Source organism: Corylus avellana, chromosome ca1 (assembly GCF_901000735.1).
Source record: "Corylus avellana chromosome ca1, CavTom2PMs-1.0".
NCBI lineage: Eukaryota > Viridiplantae > Streptophyta > Magnoliopsida > Fagales > Betulaceae > Corylus > Corylus avellana.
The window spans coordinates 21450627-21475726 of NC_081541.1; the positions used below are offsets into that span (position 1 = coordinate 21450627).

Here is a 25100-nt window from a genome sequence, read left to right on the forward strand (position 1 = left end):
AATGTACCCGGGAGATGGTCGATAGGATCTTCGAAAGCATGGCTCCTAGCACACCACCAAACTTGAAGTGAAGCACACTTATCCCTGCAAAATAAGAAAACACACAAACAAGTTAAAAAGGAACAAAACTAAAACTAAATAAAAATTGAATTGAAAACACACTAAACAAAAGAAAAGGATAAACGATGGGGTGCCTCCCATGAGCGCTAAGTTTTACGTCTTCAGCCAGACGGTGGTCCTAGCTCATTGTTGTCCAAAAGTAGATGCTCCAAAATGTGGTGGTGCATAGGGGGCAGATTGGAGTGCCAGATCTTCATCTCTTGGTAGCAATTTCACTTCAAGATATGGCTTTAGTCTATGTCCATTAACCTGGAATATGCGATTGCTTTCTGGATTGCGAACCTCCAACGCTCCATGAGGGAAAATTTTAATAATAATACAAGGTCCAGACCATCTTGAATTAAGCTTGCCAGGGAAAAGTTTCAATCTTGAATTATAAACCAACACCTTTTGTCCTACATGAAACTCCTTTTGGACTAGTTGTTTGTCATGATATGCTTTGGTCCTTTCATTGTAGAGCTTGGCGTTCTCATAAGCATCCTGCCGCAATTCCTCCAGTTCATTGATTTGTAGTTTCCTCTTGTTGCCAGCTTGTTTCATATCAAAGTTAAACTGCTTGATGGCCCAATATGCTTTGTGTTCCAACTCCACTGGTAGATGACATGCTTTCCCAAAGACTAACCGATATGGAGACATACCGATAGGTGTCTTGTAAGCAGTCCAATAAGCCCATAGTGCATCATTCAAGCATAGGGACCAATCCTTCCTATTGGGGTTTACTGTCCTTTTAAGGATACCTTTGATTTCTCTGTTGCTGATCTCCACTTGGCCACTGGTTTGGGGATGGTACGGAGTTCCAACCTTATGAGTAATGCCATACTTCTTTATCAAAGAAGCGAAGGCATAATTATTGAAGTGGCTGCCTCCATCACTAATTATTGCTCATGGTGTCCCAAATCTAGTGAAGATGTTATCCTACAAAAACTTCACAACCACTTTGTGATCATTAGTCCTTGAGGGGATAACCTCAACCCATTTGGACACAGAATCCACACCCACAAGGATATACAAATAACCATATGAATTAGGAAATGGACCCATGAAATCAGAACCCCATACATCGAAGAGCTCCACCTCCTGAATATTTTGCAGTGGCATCTGATTTTGCAATGACAGCTCCCAAGGCAAAGTCACTGGCATCGTACATGAGCTCAAATGGTAGACTCCAATCAGGTGCCCTCATTATTGGTGCAGATGTGAGCAACTTTTTTCAGTGTGTTGAAGGCAGTCATGCATTCTTTAGTCCATTCAAACTTAGCCTCCTTCCCTAGCAATGCACAGAGGGGTCTAGTGATCTTGAAGAAATCCTTGATGAACCTTCTATAGAACCCGGCATGTCCAAGAAAACTCCTCCCCCCTTTCACTGTCAGAGGCAAAGGAAGTTTGGAGATGATGTCAATCTTAGCCTTATCTACCTCGATGCCCTTGCTCGAAATAGAGTGACCCAATACAATGTCTTGTTGAACCATGAAGTGACATTTTTCCCAATTGATCAAAAGGTTACATTCTTCACGTCTCTTAACAACACTCTTTAGATGGTTGAGGCAGTCATCGAAACAAGACTCAAAGACAGTAAAGTCATCCATAAATACCTCAATGGATTTCTCCACCATATCTGAAAAAATGCTCATCATGCATCTTTGGAATGTGGCTGGGGCATTGCATAATCCAAATGGCATTCTTTTGTAGGCGAATGTGCCAAAAGGACATGTGAAGGTGGTCTTCTCCTGGTCCTCTGGTACTATTGCAATCTAATTATAGCCACTATACCCATCCAAGAAGCAGTAGTAGCTATGGCCAGCTAACCTTTCTAGCATTTGATCAATGAAGGGTAGGGGAAATGGTCTTTTCTTGTCACCTTGTTCAGCTTTCTGTAATCAATGCATACCCTCCAACCAGTGGTTACTCTTGTAGGTATCAGCTCGTCATCTTCATTCTTCACCACTGTGATCCCACTCTTCTTTGGAACTACTTGGACTGGACTCACCCATTTACTGTCTGAGATGGGGTAGATAATGGCTACATCTAATAATTTCAACACCTCTGCCTTGACTACCTCCTTCATGTGCGGGTTGAGTCTTCTCTGTACATCCCTGGTTGGCTTTGCTTCCTCTTCAAGGAAGATTTGATGCATGCATTTGGCAGGACTTATTCCCTTGATGTCAGTAATGGTCCATCCCAAAGCAGTTTTATGTTCTCTGTGAACTCTCAACAGCTTTTCTTCTTCCTCAGAACTCAGATTTGCAGCAATTATGACTGGTAATATCTTGTTTTCTCCCAAGTAGGCATATGTCAGGTGGTCTGGCAATTGTTTTAATTCCAATTTTGGTGCCTGAACAATAGAAGGAACAAGAGAAATATTAGTAGGCTCAAGAATCTCTAAGGGAGGAGTGTACTTACTCAAATATTTTGGAGAGGCCTCAAGGAGGTGCACGGTTTCAATGATGTCTTCAGTAAGATCTTCAGGTTCTGGCTCAATGTCCTGCCTTGTGAAACTATGGGTGAGGGTGGCCTCCAATGGATCTTTATGTTGGTCCTGCAAAATTTTCTCACTAACACCTTGGATCATACAAACATCAAAACATTCTAAATCTTCTTGAGGTAATTTCAATGCATCGAATATTTTGAACTCTATTGTCTAACCATTTACCTTCATGCTTACAATACCCTTTTTCACACCTATTGTAGTATCAGCAGTTCTCATAAAGGGTCTTCCTAAGATAATAGGTAAAGGTGATGGAATAAGGGATTCTTCCACATCCAACACAATGAAATCAGCAAGTAAAATGAATGTACCTACCTTTACCAAGACATCTTCAAGTATACCTCTTGGTCTTTTGATGCTTCTGTCTGCTAATTGCAAGGTGATAAAGGTTGGTTGAAGCTCCCCCAATCCTAGCTTTTCATATACAGCGTAAGGCAACAAATTCAACCCTGCTCCTAGATCCAGTAGTGCCTTTTCAAAAGAATGGTCTCCTATCCTGCAAGGAATGGTAAAACTACCTGGATCTGTTAGCTTTGGTGGTATTTTTCTTAACAAGACTGCACTTACTTCTTCTGTTAAGGCCACTGTCTCATACTCCTGAAACTTCCTTTTGTTAGTGCAACAATCCTTTAAAAATTTAGCATATGAAGGAATCTGTTTAATTGCATCTAATAAAGGAATATTGATTTCTACTTTCCTCAAGGTCTCAAAGATATCCATGAGTTGCTTTTCTTTCTTTGGTTTGACTAACCTTTGAGGAAAGGGGGGGTGCATTTACCTTCTCCATTTTGTTTACCTTAGAAGTTGATGGTCCTTCTAGAGTTGCTTGAAGTGGCTCTTTAGTTCCAATAACTTTTCCATTCCTAAGAACTGGGACTGCTTCTAGCTGTTGATGACCCCCTAGATTGGGTATTATCTGGGCTGGAAATTCTGCCTGCTTTCTTTCACTCAGCTCCTTTGCCAATTGCCCTATTTGCATTTCTAGTTTGTGGATGGCTTGATCGGTCCTTGTATTGAATTGTTGTTGTGAAGTCACAAGTTGTCGTAAAAGACTCTTTAGATCCTCCTCTTTTGGGTCTTGGGCTAGTTGAACTGTTTGTTGGAATTTGCCTTGCTGTCCTGGAGGATTTCGACTGTTCCTACTGTTGCTGCATGAGGAATTGGGGTGGTTGTGCCACCCTGAATTGTAAGTGTTGGAATAAGGATTGTTCTTGGGAGGATAGGTGTGCTGTCCCACATAATTGGCTTGCTCCTGATCTGCAGATGAATACAAGGGGCAGGTCTCAGTAGTGTGATCTAAATGAGAACACATGGCACATACCTGGAGTTGGGTCGCTGGCTGAATAGGAGAGATGTTCTGAGGAGTCATGGAGTTTACAAGCATATTTAAAGTCTTCTGCAGGGCAGCTATCTGATTTTGCTCTACGCTATTTTCTTCATACCTGCCTTTGCTCCTTACACCTTGCCTCCCTCTGGATGGGAATTGTTGGGTGTGTTCACTCAACATCTCAAAAAGCTCTATGGCTTCCTCACTACTCTTTTCCATAAGTGTTCATCCACAAGCTGTATCAACAACACCCTTGTTAAAATCATCTAACCCTTCATAAAAGATTTGTACCTGGTCATCTTGAGATAAGTTGTGATTTGGACACTTAAGGAGCATTGCATTGAAGTGATCCCATGCTTCAAAGAAAGGTTCTCCATCTCTTTGTTGGAACGATTGTAGCTCCCTTCTAAGTTGCCTTGTGCTTTGAGCTGGGAAAAACTTCTTCAGGAACTTGGTGGTTAATTCTTCCCAAGTATGGATAGAATTTGCAGGCAAGGAATTGTACCACAATTTAGCATTATCTTTCAAAGAGAAAGGAAAGAAGATTAACCTAAGTGTCTCTAGAGTTAGGCCTTCGACATGCTGCAACTTGCATAAATCAAAGAATTCTTTAAGATGCAAGTTGGGATCCTCAGTAGCTGTGCCTTTGAAGTGAGTCAATGCATTAAGGATTTTAGGAGAGATATAATAGTCGCCATCCACCTCCGGTTGATATGCTATGCATGAGGGTTGATGAAGGTTTGCTGGAACGTATGCCTGCTTCATTGGTTTCCTCCCCCATGGTGGATTTGCCTCTAATGGTCTTGGCCCAATTGGATTCTCTTGCAAATCGTCCATATGGATTTCTTCTTCTTCTTCTTTGTCTTTAGGTCGTTGTCGAATTGTCCGCTCAATTTTAGGATAGAGTGGAAGAACAGTTGAGGCTTGAGATCGACGACCTTGCATCAACTGAATTACTTCTTCGGTTGAGTAGCTTCAGTGCTACTGGTCCAGATGCTCCCTGGAATTGTGCTCGATCGCAGGTTGGTGCGTTCGATCACAATGCGCTCGATCACACTTGGCTGCCGATTGATCGCAATCACAGAATGCTAATCTGTAACCTGAAATAGAAAATAGAAAACTTAGGGAAAACAAAAAATCTTTTTGATTTTTGATAACAACTGATGAGTGCCAAATATTGCATATTTGGACCCCTTAATTTGCATTTACTAAGCCTTTAGCTTTATTATTTTCTGATGTTTTGGTTAGTTTTGGTGTTTTAGTGATTTGCAGGCTGTTAAGAGAAAAGTGCGGTTTTAAGGTGATAGTTGCAACTCATTCTGGGGCTTAAGACACTTCATGGAGCATTGGTAGCAAATTGGGATCGAGCGATGATTCGCACTCGACGAGTCCCACTAAAAAGGCCATATCTTGAGTTTTATAGCTCGGATTGAGGTGATCTTGGGGTCATTGAAAAGTTAACTCAAAGATCTACAAATTCATATTTCATAAGAGTAGGCAAATTCTGACTGAAATTGCGCTCGAGCACACGTTTAGTGCGATCGAGCGCACTCGCGCCCTGCGCAGCAAAATACATGTTGCACGAGTGCGATCGAGTGCACCTAGAGTGCGATCGAGCGCACTCGGCCAACTTGGCAGCGCTAAAACCCTCAAATTAGCTTATAAATATGATTGTTTTTCATTGTAAACATACGGAGACGCGCCGGGGGCGCCGTTCTTGGTCGTATTTCGTGTTTTCTGGGTTTTTGTAGCTTGGAACTCGAATTCTTTTGTAAGTTTTTAATTTTAATGAAGTAATTTAGTTTCCTTATGATTTCTTTTGTCATGAGAGGCTAAATCTTCAACTAAAGTTGAAGATGAAGCCTCACCATTGATTAGTTTTATGTTTTGTTCATACAATTCCGACCTTAATGTAATGTATGTTCCTTTCAATTCAATTATCTGACAAAATTGTGTTTGATTATGACGAAGTTGGAAATTCATTGTGTTTTATCTAACGGATACTGTGCATCTTTTGATTTACTTTGGATATCCATGGTCTTTTGTTCAAAGCATGGATACATTGGATTTTTTGAACTAAATTGGATATGCATTGTTATTTGCAAAATGGATGGATTCATTGAATCTTTGAATAGGAACAATAGAATATGCATAGGTTTTAATTGTTTGCCGGATGTATGAACAAACACATGAGAATGTATGTTTTAATTTGGTGGGGTGGATTCTGAAAACCTTAGTGCCCTTTTTATCTTTTAACAATTTCATTTTGTTTCATTTTTTTTGTTTTCAATTTCAAATGGACGGCAAACTTCAAAAAGAGGTTAAAATAGGATTAGTTTAGATAAGAATTAGTTTTCACGACACAATTCCCTGTGGATCGACCTCGCACTTGCACACACGCTATATTGCACATGACCCGTGCGCTTGCGCGTACAATTAAATTTGTACATCAACAACTAAATTAAAAATTGAAAATTAAAATAACACAGCTAAAGGAAAATAAATCTAAACAAAATTCACCGTAATCCCCGGCAACGGCGCCAAAAACTTGTTGTGCAAAATATCTACCTAAACTAATAGGTAAATAATTGTACGTTTTACCTGCAAGTGCACAAGGTCAACATAGTAGTATATGGTGCAAGTACAGGATCATTCCCACAAGGATTGCTGAATTTTTGTTTAAAAATAAATTCCTTAAGTAAAACAAAGATTAATTGTCTAAGTGATGATAATAAAAGGTAGGGTTTTGATATTCACCACTAATTATATTTAGTTAATATAACAATATGCCAATGCTTTGATCATGTTATGCATATCAAAGTCTTCTCCTTACAAAGTCTATCTATACTAGAGGCTTAAGGGTCTATTTATAGGCTTTAGAAGTCCTTGACAAAGTAGTAAACCTAGGGATTTTGTAGGGTTTCAAACCTATTACAATTGGGAGTTGGAAAACCTAATATGGAAAGAGAGACATTCTGGCCGCCACTTGATGTGTCTCATGTGCACGGGTGCGATCGATCGCAACCCGTGTGCGCTCGATCGCAGGTCTGCGATCGATCCTTCTTCTGTCCTGTGCTTGATTGCTCCTGGCCTGATTTGTGTTTGATCTTCTCGGGTACTGCGCTCGATCGCAGGTACCCTGTGATCGATTGCAGTGTCAGAGAGCTCCCAATTTTCCATCTTCTCTCTTTTGAGCCCAAATCATCTAGATTTACTTCATTTTCTTCCAAAAGCCTACAAAAATATGAAAAACACAAAAAGGAATTAAAGTGACCTAATTAACCAAATTAAAGGACTAAAACATGCATGTTAAGGGCTAAAAATATGAATATTTTAGCACTTATCATTGTTCGAGGGGTTGTCTTTGTGATTTTTAAGGTCTTCAGAGGAGTTCTTTGTTTTCTCGTCAGAACCCCGTTAGAACGGGACATGTAATGGGACTGATTAAAGAGCTACTGGTTTCCCATCAAAACTCCCGTCAAAACTAGACAAGTAACGTGGTGTTACTACTTTCTCATCAGGACCCCCCGTCAGGACGAGACATGTGACGGGCTTGGATGTTGAAGCTTCTCTTTTCTCATCAGATATACTATCAAGATGGGACATGTAAGGGGGAGTTAATGTCACCGCGTCAAGATGGAGTGACGGGAGTGAAGAATGAAGCTACTGGTTTCTCCTTAGGAAATGCGTCAAGACGAGGATATAACAGGAGTAGAAGTTGGATTCCCTAGTTTCTCATTAGGAACTTCATCAAGAAGAGGATGTGACGGGAGCAGAGATCGACTCCTTGGTTTCTCGTCAGGAACGGCATCAAGATGAGGATGTGATGGGAGCAGAAGTTCAACTCCCTGGTTTCTTGTCAGGAACCCCGTCAGGACGGGACATGTAATGGGACCAAAGTTGGACTCCCTGGTTTTTCGTCAGCTGATACGTCAAGATGAACATGTGACGGAGCAGAGGCATTTCACCTTCTCATCAAAATAGGATTGCTGACTCGTTAGGATGTGGAAATATCAGATCTGCAAAATCTGTTCTTCCCGTCATAACAACAAAGTGTCCCGTTAAGACGTGACGTGTCCATGTTCACTCTTTAGACTTTGGGAATTTATTTTGTTGAGCTCTCTCTTCACTAAAGTCTCTTTTCTCCACTAGCACTGGGTGTTGGTGGTATCAATATTTAAGAGGGGACGTGATATAGCTTGAAGGTGCCCTTTCTCTTGTTTGGCGTCTTAGCCTTTGGCGTGTTGCCTTGCTCACTTGATGATGTGAAAGATGGTATCTTTGATTGGTGGTTGTTGAAGAAAGTCTACAGAAGGGTCGGTAAAGGAAGTCTCTAGTAGAGGATGGTCACGATGGTGACAAGCTGAGAGGTTTGTCGTTCTTACTAAATTTAAAGGTGCTCAAGGGTGTGGGTATCGTTTATTTTCTAACTGTGAATCTTCTTTTAGTGATTTCCTGGGTTTGGTTGCGTATAGTGGTTTTTACCTTGATGTGCTCAGGGGTTTTCCACTTTGTAAACAAACCTTATGTTGTGGTTGTGTTTCTTTATTTTTTTGTTGTGCATGTTTTGTGCTTGACGACATGGCTTAGTTATTTACTATTGAATATTTTGGTTGCAAGAGGTAGAAAATGATCCGTATAAATTTTTAATTGGTATCAAAGTGGGTTCGCTCATTTTTGACTAACGTCTTGAGTGTGTTTGTGGATCTCTTAGATATGGAGCAATACTCTTTTTTGTTCATCTTCTAATGCTCCTCCCATTTTTAATGTCAATGATTATACCCACTGGAATGTACATATGAGAGCTTACTTAAAGGGGCTTAATGATAACATCTGGGTTACTGTTGAGAAGGGTTTTGAAAAACATGATGGTGCTTTCGACAAATGAAGCAAGGAAGATACAACGAATAGCAACTGGAATAACCGGGGTAATGTTGCATCTTCAACTATGTATTGTCGGATGAGTTTCGAAGGATTACTCTATGTGAGACCTCAAAAGAAGCATGGGATATTCTTGAGAAAAGTCATGAAGGTTCAAAGGGGGTGAGAAAGGCCAAACTTCAAATGTTGACATCTCGTTTCGACACTATGAACATGAGGAAGATGAAACATTTGGTGAGTTCTACACCAAATTGAGTGAGATTGTGAACTCAATGAGAGGGCTTGGTGAAAAGGTGTCAGAAGTAAGAGTGGTTGAAAAAAAAATTTCTACCACTTCCTCCTCGGTTTGATCCCAAGATTACTGTTGTTGAGGAAAGCAAGGATGTAGAGTTGCTTGACGTTGATGAACTGGTTGGATCTCTCATAACTTATGAGAGCAGGAGATTCTCTCCTAAAGTGAAGAACATAGCACGAAAAACCACTAAGAAGGAGAAAGAAGTGGTCAGTGAAGGACCAAGTGAAAAGGAGTCCTCAAATTCTGAATCGATTGCTATGTTAACTAGGAACTTTCAGAAATATTTGAAGAATGCAAAATAGACTAGTAGAAAACCTATAGAGTGGCCAGCAAAAGGAGAATCTCAAAAGGATACAAGGGATAAATCCTATCCAGACAAGAAAACTATCTTCCCTCAATGTTTTGAGTGTCAAGGATTTGGTCACATCAGGGCTGATTGTGGGAACTTGAAGAATGCCAGAGCAAACGCAATGAATGCATCCTTGAGTAATGGATCAGAGTCTAATGACTTCGATGACCAAAAAGGAAAGAAAGATGCCTGCATAACTTTTCCTACAACCATTCAAGGTTTTAGTGATTCTGTTTCAGATAGATGGCAAGTCTTATGAGGTGTCTTGAAATGAAGGTTCAAGGAAAAGTCACGGCCATTTTGTGTCTCATGACTCTCTTATCAGAATTTGCATAAATGCTAGGAAAAAGTGCAAAGAACTCCTAAAGCAACTGACTAAAGCTGAAGAAGAAAATAGAACTCTTCCAAATCTGCTGGACACAGCTTACAAGACTCAAAAATCTCTGAAGGTAGAAAATAATTCTTTAATGACCAAATTGTTGGATACTAATTGAATTTGTGTAAGTTTACAGGATGAAAATTAGCTTCTGATGGACAAGATGGATGGAATCAAAGGTTCAGGAGAAGCCCAGAAGGAGGAATCTCAAAATGAATCCCCCTCATCAAAGTTGAATACAATACTGAGCAGGCAAAAGCCTTTTGGTGACAAACATGGAATTGGATATGATCAAAATGCTTCTACTTCAAATGTGGTAGCTTCAAAAAAATTGATTAATGTTGTCCCTACTTCACATGTCATACCTAGTAGGTCTGATGAAAGTGATAAGGGTAAGGGTAGAATGACTGCTAAACCTCTCTTTTTTTCTTTGCTTTTTTTTTTTTCCTTTTTTTTTTTTTATTATAGGGATGGGAAGGTCTAGTGAACAAATCTCTCATGTTCCTATGAGGAGAACTTTTTTTCAAAGGAAAATTCCCACTTGTCATTTTTGTGGCAAAAGAGGTCATATCCGACCTTACTGCCACCAACTTTCAAAAAAATCTCCGATTAGAATGTCTTCTAATGTTTTTGAAATTGAAACTCACAATGACCCTCTTAAATGAATCATCTCTCTTATGAAGGATATTACCTCCAGGTTGGACAGATTTGAAGGTAATCAAGATCCTATCTAGAATAGGATGGGGGTTACATGACTACTTCTCCTTGCTTATTGCAATATGATGTGTTCTAGCTCATATATTGTGTGTGTTTGCAGTTTTTACCTTTTCTGTTTGTTCTTGTTGACTTTTCTTATAAATATTTCGTTTTAAAGTGATCCTTGCATTAAGACTTCATTCTCTCTCCTTGGTTTTTTTTTTTTTCTTTGATGGAGTAACAAGTTCTTTTGTCTAAACTACACTATGTGAACACGGTTGATCTACTTTCTTTCATGTGATGTGACTCCTAAGTAAGTCTCTTGGTTTTCAGTATGTCAATGGCATTTCCCATAAATCACAAGTTTCAAAACTAGGATACACTTTTTCTTCAAGTGTCTCATGTCTATTAAGTTTGAAATTATGTTTTTCACCTTTTTTGCAAATTGACCCCATATGTCTGAATTTTCTAAATGTTCATGGCATCACCTCTCTAAATGACAAGCAAATTGATCAAGGATCATGAGTGTCTTCCTGAAGCTTGACTTTCAAATCATGTCTTGTTCTTAATCCTTATAGAAAAAGCCAGTGTCTTTTGCATTGTGGTAAAAAGTAAAACACCTAAGGGATTGTTTCTTTTTCTAATAAATGACTTGGACAATTGGGGAGGAATGGGTGTGTGAATATTTCTCTCAAAGAATCAAGGAAGAAGGGTTTCACTTTTGTCTAAAAAGTGATAAACTTTTTCCTGCATGACATCTTGACACATGAGGTTTGAATTATGTATCCTCTGCTTTTGAAATGATCACTCACTTCACTGTTATGCCTTGACTGGATTGTCTTCCAAAATTCTTCTTGTGAGAATTTAATCTGTGAATGTGGTTGTTGCAACTTGTGTGATCAGAGGTTTAATTGACTTTGGAACTTCTTGCTTATTTATTGGGAAATTGTTTTCGGTGAAAATTAGTATCCAATTTTTGGAACAAAGGAGTTTGGGTATGTTGTCTTAACGGATTGAATTCCGTCTAAATGGGATTGTTTGTGAGCTTTTTGTCTTAATGGGAGTTCTCCCCATCATGACGTGAATCGTTACCCTTTTCTTCTTAACAGGAAAGGTACTGCAATAGGACAGAAGTTCAACAGTATGGTTTTTTTGCTTTCCCGTATTAACAGACGCTTCCTCCCATTCGGACGGAAACTGGATCTAATTTTTCTTCAAACGACTCTTCGTTTAGTTTACTCCTTTCTGGTCTAAAAAAATTACTCTTTTTTATAGATTGTTCTACCTTTTCCTTCTTCGACCTAGTCTCTTCTTCTTCAACAAGTTGAAACGTATGTATATCTCTTCTCTTTGTTTTAATTAGTATGATAGTGTGCTGTTTTTGGTTGAGCGAGTTCAAAATTTCCTTGTTTTCTCATGTTGTTTTTCTTTATCATGAATATTGTTGAATGAAATTGCATGATTGTTGGTTGGGTTTGTAAAAGTTTGATTTCTTATCATTAATCTGATGATCTGAGTTCTCTAGTTACATATACAGACTCTCTTGTGTGGTCAATTTTTCCTGTTCTCTTTCTGTTCATTGTGGATTGAGTTGTGTTGAATTTTAATCTCTCTGTCTGATTGTTATGAGTATGAACTTGTTTAAGCTTATCTTGTTGAAAATGAGTAAAGTTCTCTGTACTAAACTATCATCTGTTTAGTCGAGAGAATCTTGGAACCTTGGAACTTGTATTCTCCTTGTTTTGTTTCTCTTAATACTTTGTCTTTATAAAGTGTTACTTGATGCAGGAATGTCTTCCTTGAAAGGTAAGAGACTCTCTAGAGCTGAAAGAGAAGAAAAGATGCAAAACTCAAACCTATTGAGATTGTTCAAACTATATAAAAGGCTCAAGGGGCCATTGGTCCTACTCCGCCTATGAATGAGACAACAATCATTGATGGCGAAATCACTCTTTTGTTAGAGGAAAAGAAATCACTCTTGATTCGAAGACCTTGGCCAAAATCTTGAAGATTCCTCATGTTTCAAAGAGTCAGTTTCCTTATGATCCAGCGAATGCGCCTTCTTGTGAGCAAATGGGAGAATTGTTTTGACTTGTTCCTTGGCCCAGATCTTGGAAAGCCTTTCCAGTCAAATCCATCAAGCCTCCTGATAAGTGCTAAAATATTCATATTTTCAGCCCTTAATATGCATGTTTTAATCCTTTAGTTTAGTTAATTAATGCCATTTTACTTTTTTTTTTTTGTATTTTCTTTGCTTTTGTAGGCTTTTGGAAGAAAATGAAGTAAATCTAAAAAATTTGGGCTCAAAGAGAGAATTTTGGAAAAAAATTGGAGTTTCTGGTAGTGTGATCGATCGCAGAAGACTTGGGATCGATTGCACTGTGATGGATCGCACACAGGTTGCGATCGATCACACTTGTGCGCTGGAGAATTCTAGAAGCTGAGGAGAGACTCCCTTTCCTTCCATATTAGGGTTTTTCAACTCCCAATTGTAATAGGATTAAAACCCTACGAATTCCTAGGTTTACTAGTTTGTCAAGGACTTCTAGAGACTATAAATAGACCTTTAAACCTCAAGAATAATCATCCTTGGAGGAGGCACAACTTGGGGAGAGGAATTTGGAGGCTACTTCTAGGAGCGGTTTTCGGTTCTTTCTTTCCCTTTTCTTCTTAGTTTTATTTTCATCATGTGTAACTAACTATTTAGGAGGGCTAGATTGAATCCCTAATTATGTTTATTTAATATTTCAATAATGGCGCCTTTGTGAAGATCATGTTGTGATATTTAACTTGATTAATTCCTATTTTCATGAATTCCTCATATGTATGTGACTGGCCAATATATGCATGTGGTATGGACTAGTTAGTTAAATCAATTTGGATGACCAAGTCCTGGGTTTAATAAAAGTAACAAAAGAATCCCCACCGCGGTTCTTGGGTTAATCAACATGGGGAACCGGGAGTATACACCCATGCCCTAGGCCTCATGTGTTTGTCGATTTCCATAGAATATATGCTTTCCTAAAGAACAACTTAGTATACACCCATGCTAAATCCTTTAGGAAAGAAAAGAGTTAGAGTAGACACCCATGCCTAACTCGTTGCTTAGGAAAATCTATAGCTTAAGGAGTATACACCCATGCCCTTAGGTTGACAAACATTAGATATACATAACATGATCAAAACATTGGCATATTGACATATTATCTAAAAATAATTAGTGTTGGATATCAAAGCCCTGCCTTTACCTTACCTTATCTTTATATCTTTTTACTTTTCTTAATATCAAATCTGTGACAATTTGATATTTTAATTAATTCTAAACAAAATCACAATCTCTGTGGGTTCGACCTCGTACTTGCTGCACTATACTATTGTTTTGATCTTGTTCACTTACGAGTTAAAACGTAATAAATATTATCTATTAATTTAGGTAGTATTTGGCACATCAAGTTTTTGGTGCCGTTGCCGGGGATTGTTTGATTTTGTTTGGAATTATTTTCCTTAGTTTATTTTTGTTTTAAATTTTTTTGTTTTTATAGTTTTTTCCGCAGTTCTTGTTTTGCCTCTAGAGGTGCGATCGATCACCCAACTAGGGCGATCGAGCGCACCAGTACGATCGAGCGCACTCACGGTGCGATCGATCGCACATCCAGAGAGCATCACGGTTACTGCACTAATTACAGATCTGATTTATTTCTTTTATTTTTATTTTTCTTTTTGTTTTGTTATTTAATTTTCTTTTTGTTTTAATCATGTTGAGAAATAATACACCTCCGGTGCAAAGTCCTATGGAAAGTTCATTCAGTTCCCAGATCCTCATCTAGCCATCATGCATTAATTTCTAGCCCATTGTGCAGACAGTTACGATTTATCTTCGTTGCTCAATATGATTCCACACTATAAAGGCACACCTACAGAGAATCCATATTGGCATATTCGAGAAGTTTGTGATCTCTGCAGGACTCAAAATGTTCAGGGTTTAATTCCAGAAGAAATCAGGTTAATCCTCTTCCCTTTTTCTTTAGAAGATAATGCTAAAAGATGGTACAATTCTTTGGCCGCAGGTTCTATTCATACTTGGGATGAGATGGCCACGAAGTTCTTAAAGAAGTTTTTCCCAGCCTACAAGATAAGGCAATTGAGAAGGCAAATTTTGACCTTCCAACAAAAAGATGGAGACCCTTTCTTCGTGGCATGGGAACACTTTAAAGAACTACTTCTTAGATGCCCTCATCACAATATATCTCAAGACGATTAGGTATTGGCATTCTATGAGGGTTTAAATGATCTTAACAAGAGTCTTGTAGATTTAGCTTGTGGTAGCATGTTGATGGAGAAAAGCAGCGAGGAAGCCATGGAGCTCTTCGAGACATTGAGTGAGCACTCCCAACAATTCACATCTTATGGGAGACAAGGACTCAAAGGAAAAGGCATAGATGAAGAGAGCACCAATGAAGGAATTCAGGCTCAAATGGCTGCCATGGAGAAAATGCTGGACATGCTCATGAAAGCTATGACTAATCATAGCAGTGCTCCTGTTCAACAAGTTACACAAATCGAGGTATGTGCCATATGTTCCCATATTGACAACACCACTAAGTCTTGTCCCATGTTTTCAATGGCAGATCAAGAGTCATCTCTCATCAATTGGTCCCAACATTATCATGAAGAGGAGCCATCTCCCATCTATTGGCCTTCACAACACCAAGAAGAGGAGCCATCTCCCCAGTTCCATGGTCAATCATACTCCTTTCGTAGCCACAATGAAGCCAATATGCAACTGTTGGAATACACTGCAAAGATAGAAGCTCATGAAGAGGAGCCACCTCCCGTTAATTGGCCTCAACAATACCACGAAGAAGAGTGTCAAAGTCAGTTTGTTGCCAATCCTAATGAACAATACATGAAGGAAGAGTGCACTTACATCATGAGCAAGCAATTACCACATTAAGGAGTGAAGAAGCAGTTGAAAATCAAGGGGAAGAGAAGAAGGAGGAGCAAACTGAGGTTCTAAAGGAACCACATCAGGAAAGGGAAGAGAGCACTGAGACTTTTTCAACATCAGCTCCTATTCCCGAATTACCAAGAGTCCAAGAGAGAAGTCATATGGGGTTATGTGATGAGCAAATTGTGAACATCAAGATAAAGAAGCTTCCTGAGTTTTCTTCTTACCATATTCCAGTTCATGATTCCCCACCGGATGAGCAACTCTTTGAGAAAACTTAGAGTGGTCTTCCCCAATCTGGAAACACTCAGAATCACCTTGCAACTAAAAAGATCCATTCCCTTTGGTGAAAGAGAAGAAAAGACAGGTGCTTTAAGTTTAAAAGTGCCACAGTCTGGCTGAAGACGTTAAACTTAGCGCTCTTGGGAGGCACCTCATAGCATATCCTTTTTATTTTGTTGTTTGTTTTATTTATATTTTGTTTTTGTTTTCCTTTGTGTTTTATTTTACATTAGTGTTTTATTGTTTCAAGTCCTTTGTCATGTTTTTACATTCTGTTACTGTGATCGATCGCAACCTGCGTGCGATTGAGTGCAGGTCTCCACTTGTGGTTTCATTGCATTCTGTTACTGCGATCGAGCGCACCCTGAGTACGATCGAGCGCAGTAACCGATTTTTGGCTATTGTACATTCTGTTAGTGTGATGGAACGCACCTTGTGTGAACTCGAGCGCACATCACCCACACATGCACAGCCTTGCGTAAGTGCGATCGAGCACACCATGCGTACGATCAAGCGCACTTGGGCAGCATCTCATAGTTATCTTTTTATTTTGTTTTGTTTAGTGTGTTTTAAGTTAATCTTTTTATTTATCTTTAGTTTTGTTTCTTTTTACTTGTTGTGTGTTTTCTTATTTTGCACAGACAAGTGTTCTTCACTTCAAGTTTGAGGGTATGCAATAAGCCATGCTATTTCAAACAGTTGTCCATCTCCCGCGTAAATTCTTTCCATATTATACACACATTGGGGACAATGTTTAATTTAAGTTTAGGGGTATGGGGGACACTTTACACACACTTTGTCTCAGTTTTAATTTTATTTGTGAAAAATCAAAAAATAAATAAATAAAATATGCATGTTCATGTTTGTCTTAAAATTTTGGTTGATCTTAAAAATTGTGATTTGATTTCATTGGTGAGCTTAAAATTTTGAACACATGATTTGATGAGAGAATTTGTTAGTTTGATTGCTTGCTTAGGATAGTTGAGAATTCACATGTTTGATATGATCTTACACAAGCACATTAGCACACAATTTGTGGGGTATGACATGAAAGTTTAATGTGTGTGTTCCTATGTCTTAAGTGAAACTGAATGATTTATTAGATAGATACCTTGGCATCTATTTATATAGTGCTGAAAAAAAGAAAGAAAAAAATATATATATATGGATAAATGATCATTGATAAGCTTTTCACTGAGTAACTGGACCTCTTGCCTCAAAGCATTGAGTGTTCACGTCAAAAGCTGAAAATTTTGGAATTGATCAATGATGTGGTACTTTTGTGTCCAAAAATATCAATAATAAAAATAACCACTCGCAATAGTACGAATCCCGTAGGATAGGGCTATATTAAGGGTGTCGAACCTCAACGACTGTAGGGGTTTAATTATCAAAATTAAAAGATCAAAATTAACTTAATTAAAAGAGAGTGAATTGGTTGTGAGAATTTAAAGTCCATAAAATAAACGGAAATAAAAGGGAGTAAATTTATGAGAGAGAGAGTAGGGTATTGGCTACACCACGATCCGCACATCAATGGTTAACCATAATTAACTCTAGCAATTCATTCTATGCATGTTATAATTTCAACAAGACGACATAAAAATAATCTCATACAATCAACGGAATAGCATAACCCATCTTCGGTTGGCACGGACCGTCTACCTAAATTACACTAAACTAGGGTGTAGTACGATCCGTCTTCCCAAGGTATGGTCTATCTAATCCTATTGATTGCATGCCAATTAAGTACCATTGTATAACCATCATTCTTATGATTACAGAAAATAAGAATGATTTGAGTTCAATAATAGTAAAATAATTTCTAAGACAAGATAAGAATTTTACTAATATTGAATTGGAATTTAAAGAACAACTACATTTAATAATTAAGAACAGAAATCAACTGTAGCAATCCTCAGGGTTATACAATCAACATGCATAAATTGAAAGACTAGACATTAAATACAATCAAACCATTGTGCTTGGAAAGGGCTACATCAATACCTTACAATTGGGTTTAGTTGCTCATGATCTCCTAAGCTCCACAGACTATTTTACTGAATTTTGCTCTAGAAGCGGTGTGTCTGTTTACAATGTTTAGAGCCCTATTTATAGGGATTAAGAGAACCCTAGAAACCCTAAAAAAACCGGAGAGCAGTCTTCCAGTCCAATTGGGAGACTGAAATCCAAGTCCATGCTGGAGAGGAATTCTTGTTGTGCACTGTACGCTCGAGTGCGCTCGATCCAAGACTTGGTGCGCTCGAGCCTAGCTGGTGTGCGCGCGAGCGCAAGCATGTGCTCGATCCTTGATCACAGATGTTCGAGCGCAGTGCGCTCGATCCCAGGAGTGCTGCGCTCGATCCTAGTTCTAGAATGCTCCGCTTTTTTGTCTTTTTAAGCCCAATTTCCAAAGGTTTGTCAAATGAAACCTGAAACTTAAAAACAAAGCAAAATCAAACAAATAACAATGCTAAGGAATTAACATATGTAAATTAAGGGGCTTGAATGTGCAACATTTGGCGCTTATCACATCCCCCAACTTACATATTGCTAGTCCCTTAGCAATATAAAACAGAAAATAAACTGAAAAACAAAAAGATAAATCCAGTTTTCGTGGAATATACGGTTGCATTTAGCATATGCAACAAGCCTTTTAAACCCCTAGGAGTTCCCTAGAGGACGAGTGAAGTCTCGTGAGGGTTTTCCAGGAATGATACCCACAAACATTATCCAACCATGTAATTCCTAAGAATGCAATCTCATGACCATCATGGTTTTCAGTCATTAACAGGCTTAATAAAACAAACACTATCTTCACAATTTCAGGCAATCACAACTTAGCTCCAATCATGGCAATTATGAGATATTACAAAATTCAATTAGTGTATGTGAACTCAACACATATTCAAGGGATTTCAAAACTAATCTCAATCATGCATGGATCAATACTCAAAATTCATTGGACTCCCCATCGGACAAAACAACCAAGGCAACTTTTTTTTTTTTTTTTTTTTCACTTAGCTCCCTTAAGCTTTCTGATTGACCCATTTATCGAGTGTTAGGCCAATGACTCCCAAACCAGATGGTTTTAGGGCATTAAGTGTAAAAACACCCCTAAGGACTTACTAACTCGGGTTAAAAAGGCTACAAAGCTAAGCTACGTTTTTTTTTTTTTTTTTATCAACTAATCCAAACTTCTCACTTTTTGACGCGAACACTCACTGCTTAATGAGGCAAGAGGTCCGGTTACTTGGTGGAAAGTTTAAAATGATCATTTTTATTTATTTATTTATTTATTTATTTTTATACTTTATGCCAAAGTTGTTTTCCCAATAAGTTGCCCAACTACATTCCGAATATTAAAACCAAACATTCTTGATTCCAGATTTTATACCCCATAGACTATATGCAAGTGTGCTTGTGAAAATTAAATTGAAACAAGTAATATTTCATGCTACCAATGAGAGTAACCCAGTTTTAATTTCTTAATCAAGTGATCATGTGTTCGTCATATTAAGCCCATCAATGAATTTCAAACCACAATAGGAAAATCAATTGCATGCTCAGAACTATCATGTATATGCCCACACCCCCCAACTTAAAGTGCACAATGTCCTCAGTGTGTGGAAAATAACAGTAAAACAATGCAAGGGGAAAAAGAAACACCAAACCTATCACTGTGGCACAGAAGAAGATGCCCCTGGAGCAGGTGGCAGCCGGGCTACAATGGCACGCAGCAGTTCTTGCTGGGTTTCAAATCGTTCATCTGCCTGGTGCCTGTCTTCCGTTCTCTGGTTTGCAAGCTTAGAGCGGAGGTCTTGCAATTCTTTATGTAAGGACTCATACTGTGACATGGTCAGAGTGACTGTAGCTGCTGCTCCCATGCTGTCGACCGGCGCTGTCGGAGGTGGCTCATCGTGCACAAGCCCATCAGCGTCCCTATCGACTGCTGCTGCCGCAGGCGCCCGACATCGTCACGGCATGTGAGAATAACTCTGATTCCACTGGACCAGACCAAACTAAGGATGTGTAGAAATAGGTCCATCAGTAGGGGTACCCTCTATGCCTCAGGTCTGAAAGATCTGGGTGAGGAGAAACGGGAATGGAAGTCCCCATGACGCTGAACCCTGCGTGCACCGCACAATTGCCCCATCCCAAAATTTGTGTATCTGGTCCCAAATGAGCTGTGGGATGGAAATCCAATAGCCTCTTTGAAAGGCGTAGAGTGCCGCAAGAAAGGGGCCGCGCCTCTGAGTTTTGTGTCCAAAGGGGCACACATTCCGCTGCAGGATGAAGTCCACGAACCATAGGCGAGAAGGTAGCAGGACCTTGCTTGTGGAATTGCGGAGGTCATCGGTGTAGCGGCCGTGGCACATGTCATCCACAATAAACTGCAGTGAGAGGTCGGCCGGTAGGTCGGAGTACCAAGGTGAGCCATCCCGAGCCAAAATGTCGGACTGGCACTCATGAGAACACTGCAAGGCAGAAGCAATGTCTTCTGCGGTCAGCTCCACGTCTATGCCCGCCACTAATGAAGAGAGGACGCCCGGCCGGGTACAATCAAAAGTAAGGTGGGCATATGATAAGTGCTAAAATATTTATATTTTCAGCCCTTAACTTGCATGTTTTAATCCTTTGGTTTTGGTTAATTAGGACATTTTACTTCCTTTTTGTATTTTCTTTGTTTTATAGGCTTTTGGAAGAAAAGAAAGCATTTCTGGAAAAATTCCAAGCTTAAAGGGGCAAATTGGGAAGACCTAGAGGATATGGTTAAGCTTAACCAATCATGGTTAAAGTTTAATCAAATAAAGGAAAGGATTAATTCGGAATTTCTCAATTTGAAGTCAAATCGGATTGGATGCAAAATTGGATTCTGAATACGTCTCGGTATTTTGACCATAACTTTCATCTCAGATATCCGATTGAGGTGATTCAAGCGGCATTGGAAAGCTAACTCAAACTACTACAATTCATTGTGAAATAGCATTTTCCCAATTCGGAGCGCCGCAAGGCCAAAATCACGCCGCAAGATAGGACCGCAATTCTGGGCGAATCCTATTCCGATTTGGGCTTAGGTTTTCTTTATCCTAATTGGGCTTGGACTTAAATCTCCGAAATTCCTAGGATTACTAGGGCTTCTAGGGCTCTCCTAAGCCATATAAATAGACCTCTAAGCCTCACAATTGGAGGAGGCCGTTTTAAGCTGAATTACGACGTATTGCCGTGGGGAAGCTTTTGCTTTGTTTTCCATTGTAAGTTTTATTCTTTCGATGATGACAATTCAATTGGTGATTATTTTTGTTATCATGAGAGGCTAAATCTTTCAACTAAGGTTGAAGATGAAGCTTCGTCATTGACAAACTCATGTATTCTCGTATTTTGTTTATACAATTTTGACTTCGAATAAGGATGTTGTAGATTTTCATTCAATTGCTTGATTTATATCTTTTAATTGAATGTGATGAACTATTATGTGTTGGAGTTGGATATTTGATGTGTTTCATCCTTCGGATACATCAAATCATTCGATTGAAATCGGATATCCGTTGTGATTCGTTAACCAAACGGATACATAGGATGATTTAATTTCGAATCGGATATTTGTTGTGATTTGTAAAAATGGGTGGATTCATTGAATGATTTAAACTTGATATTTGTAAAACATCGAATATAGTTTTTCGATTGTAGGAACAAATACGAGAATATAGAGTTAAGATTTGGCGAAGTGAATTCTAAAACCTTAATGTTCTTTACCATTTTATTTCATTATTTTCTTTAGTTTATGTTTTATTTTGCACGACAAAAATCACAAAATTCGGAACTAGGTTAAAATAGAGTTGGTTTAAATAGAAATTGGTTTACACAACACAAATCCCTGTGGATCGACCTCGCACTTGCACACACGCTATATTGCACACGACTCGTGCACTTGCGAGTACAATTAAATTTGTACATCAAATTTTGGCGCCGTTGCCGGGGATTTGTTTGTTTGTGAAATTGATTTTTATTTGAATTGATTTTATTTTTCTACTAGTTGTTTTATTTTTGCAATTTTATTTTATTGTATTTGTATTTGTTGTTGTTTCTGCCATTCTGATCTAAAAAAAAAAAAAACAGAAAAAAGAAAAAGAAAAAGGGGTTTGTTGTTTCTGTTTTTCTTGCTGCAGTTTCAGAGAATTTTAGTTTCTGTCAGTACGATCGATCGCACTCCATCTGCGATCGAGCGCACTCGAGCCTTTTCGGTGAGCAGCCTGCGTGCCTGCGCCTGATCCATTCTGCAAGTACGCACGAGCGCACAGCGAACGCACATCTGCGATCGAGTGCATCACCAGAAGCAGCTAAGCACAATTTTTTTGTTGTTGTTTTGAAATTTCTTTTGTATATTGTTGTTGAATAGTTAGTTCTATTTTTTTTGTTTGGTTGTTTGTGTTCTTTCTGTGATTATTCATTGTTGTTTAATCAGTTTATTTGAACACTCGAGATTGGTGTATGCTTGGTCTGAGATCCCTAAACTTAGATTTGACACCTTTAGATCCCGACATTGATAGAACTCTTAGGAGAACTCGGAGAGCACCTGTTGAGAGTGAGGATAGAGGTGAAATGGGAGACCAACAAGATAACATAGAGGAACCTAGGGTTGAGCATGAGGATGCTAGAGCTAGAAATCCCGAGCAAGCTAGAGCTTGGAATGTGGACTTCACTACGTCACTTAGGGAGTTGTTCGCACCTGTGGACTTCACTACATCCCATTCGTGTATAGTGTTGCCACCAACCAATGCTACTCATTTTGATTTGAAACCTCATGTCATCCAACTCCTACCATCGTTCCATGGTCTAGAACTTGAAAATCCTTATAGTCATGTAAAGAAATTCAAGGACATATGCGCCACTTTCAAATTTCAAAATTTCTCCGAAGAGTCTGTTCATCTCAGACTATTTCCTTTCTCTCTACAAGACAAAGCTAGGGCATGGTTGGACTCCAACACGCCCGGATCCATTACATCTTGGGAAAGCTTGTTAAGCAAGTTCTATAACAAGTATTTCCCAATGTCAAAGGTCAATGAATGCAGAAAGGAAATAAGCTCCTTCACTCAAGAGGAGGATGAGAAATTTTCAGAGTGTTGGGAAAGGTTTAAGGAGTTGTTGATAAGATGCCCCCCACATGGATATGAGAAGTGGAGACTCGTTCAATTTTTCTACCAAGGATTGACCCAATCCAACCGTAGTATGATCGAGTCAATGAATGGGGGAGCATTCTTAAGTTTGACAGGGGATGCAGCATATAAGGCATTAGACAAGTTGTCCGACAGCTCACAGCAGTGGGATTTTTCGAGTTGTCGGGATAAATCTGCCCGTATTCCCAAGAAAGGTGGCATCTATGAGGTTAAGGAGGACACTGATTTGAGGATAAAGATAGATGCTCTGACCAAGAAGGTTGAAGCCCTTGCAGTGGGTCAATCCGTAAATGCCGCCAACACTTTCAATGTTGATGGCTGTTCAATCTGTGCTAATCCTATGCACTTAGCACAGAATTGTCCATTTTCACCGGCTTTTGCCGAGTGCGCCATGGAACAAGTGAACGCCTTTAATGACTTTAGGAAGCAAGCAAGCGGACCATACTCAGAGACATACAATCCAGGGTGGCGGAACCACCCTAATTTCTCATGGAAGCAGAGCCAACCAATGAATCAAGGATTTCCCTCACAGAATCATGGTCGTTCAACTCAACCAGTGCAACATCCTGCATCTTCGTCACAATCCTCGCTAGAGGAAACGATGAAGGCATTCATAAAATCGAATAGCCAGACCATACAAGAGCTCAAAAACTCTACCATGGCAAATACCCAAGCAATAGATGAAGTAAAGAATGCCACCATGGTTAACACCCAAGCAATTGCGAAGATGGAGAGTCAGATTGGACAGATAGCCAATCACTTGGGTGAGAGAGAAAAAGGGAAATTGCCCAGTCAACCCGTGCCCAACCCAAAAGGTCAATATATGGTTGGGAATTCCTCAAATCCTGCACACGGACAAGAACATGTTCAAGCAATTGTCACTCTGAGGTCAGGAAGACAAGTGGACAATCAGGTGGCTGAGAAAGAAGAAGACCCTGCAGGGCAAGAAAAGGAAAAGAGTGGCAACAAAGAGAAGAGAGATGCCGAGCCATCTACAGCCACACCCATTATTGAGGACCCTCCTAGGTCATTTATGCCGAAAGCACCTTACCCTGAAAGGTTGCAAGCCCCCAAGAAAGGAAGGAAGTTTGAGGACATTCTAGAAGTGTTCAAGCAAGTCCAAATCAATATTCCATTTTTGGACGCCATCCAACAAGTGCCTTCTTATGCGAAGTTCTTGAAGGATTTGATCACAGTTAAGAGAAGAACAAATGTCCCAAAGAAAGCATTTCTGACCGAGCAAGTTAGCTCCATCCTTCAGTGCAAGTTGCCCATTAAGTATAAGGACCCTGGGTGTCCTACCATCTCTTGCACGATAGGAGTCAGTCGAATTGAAAAGGCTCTTTTAGATCTTGGGGCGAGCCTAAATCTCCTACCCTATTCAGTTTACCAACAATTAGGGTTAGGGGAACTGAAGCCCACGTCCATGACACTTCAATTGGCTGATAGGTCAGTTAAGATACCACGGGGAATCATTGAGGATGTTTTGATCAAGGTGGATAAGTTTTACTTCCCCGTGGACTTCATTGTGCTAGACACAGAGCCAGTCAAGAATGTTGGCATTCAAATACCGGTGATTCTAGGGCGACCATTCTTAGCTACGGCTAACGCCCTGATTAATTGTAGGACAGGGGTGATGAAGATTTCCTTCGGAAATATGACAGTGGAGCTGAATATCTTTGATATCAACAAACAACCATTGGAGTATGATGAAGTGAGAAATGTATGCTTGATAGAGGAGATTATGGAAGAGACAGTGAATGAATCAAGCATAGAAGACCCCTTGGAGGCATGCTTTGCTCAGTTCGGAGAGGATTTAGATTTGGACAAGTTGCTTGAGCAAGTAGATGCAATTTTGGAGACTGCTCCTCTGGTGAGCAGTGAGACGGAGGAGACAACAACACTTGATCCCCCAAAGAAGGAACTTAAGCCTCTACCGGATAACCTTAAGTATAAGTTCCTAGGTCCAGCAGATTCTTTGCCTGTGATTATAGCTTCGGATTTGGTTGATGCTCAAGAGGAAAAATTGCTAGAGGTGTTAAGACAACACAAGGAAGCTATCGGTTGGACCATTGAGGATATCAAGGGGATCAGTCCCTCGGTGGTGATGCACAAGATACATTTAGAGGAGAATGTCAAGCCATCGAGGGAGCCACAGAGAAG

At 39.5% G+C, this 25100-nt stretch overlaps 1 protein-coding gene and 1 non-coding gene across 2 annotated transcripts in view; both read right to left on the minus strand.

Annotated features, from left to right (window-relative positions):
* Positions 1-14667: 14667 nt before the first annotated feature.
* LOC132168297 (small nucleolar RNA R71) lies at positions 14668-14774 on the minus strand. Its single transcript, XR_009438815.1, has one exon. It is a non-coding gene; the product is annotated as a small nucleolar RNA R71 (small nucleolar RNA).
* Positions 14775-23753: 8979 nt separating this feature from the next.
* The window catches only part of LOC132167360 (uncharacterized), a 2197-nt gene continuing 850 nt past the window's right edge, over positions 23754-25100 (minus strand). The window contains exon 2 of the mRNA XM_059578313.1: positions 23754-23782. Within this exon, the coding sequence (XP_059434296.1) occupies positions 23754-23782 (29 nt within the window). The remainder of the gene's footprint in view (positions 23783-25100) is intronic.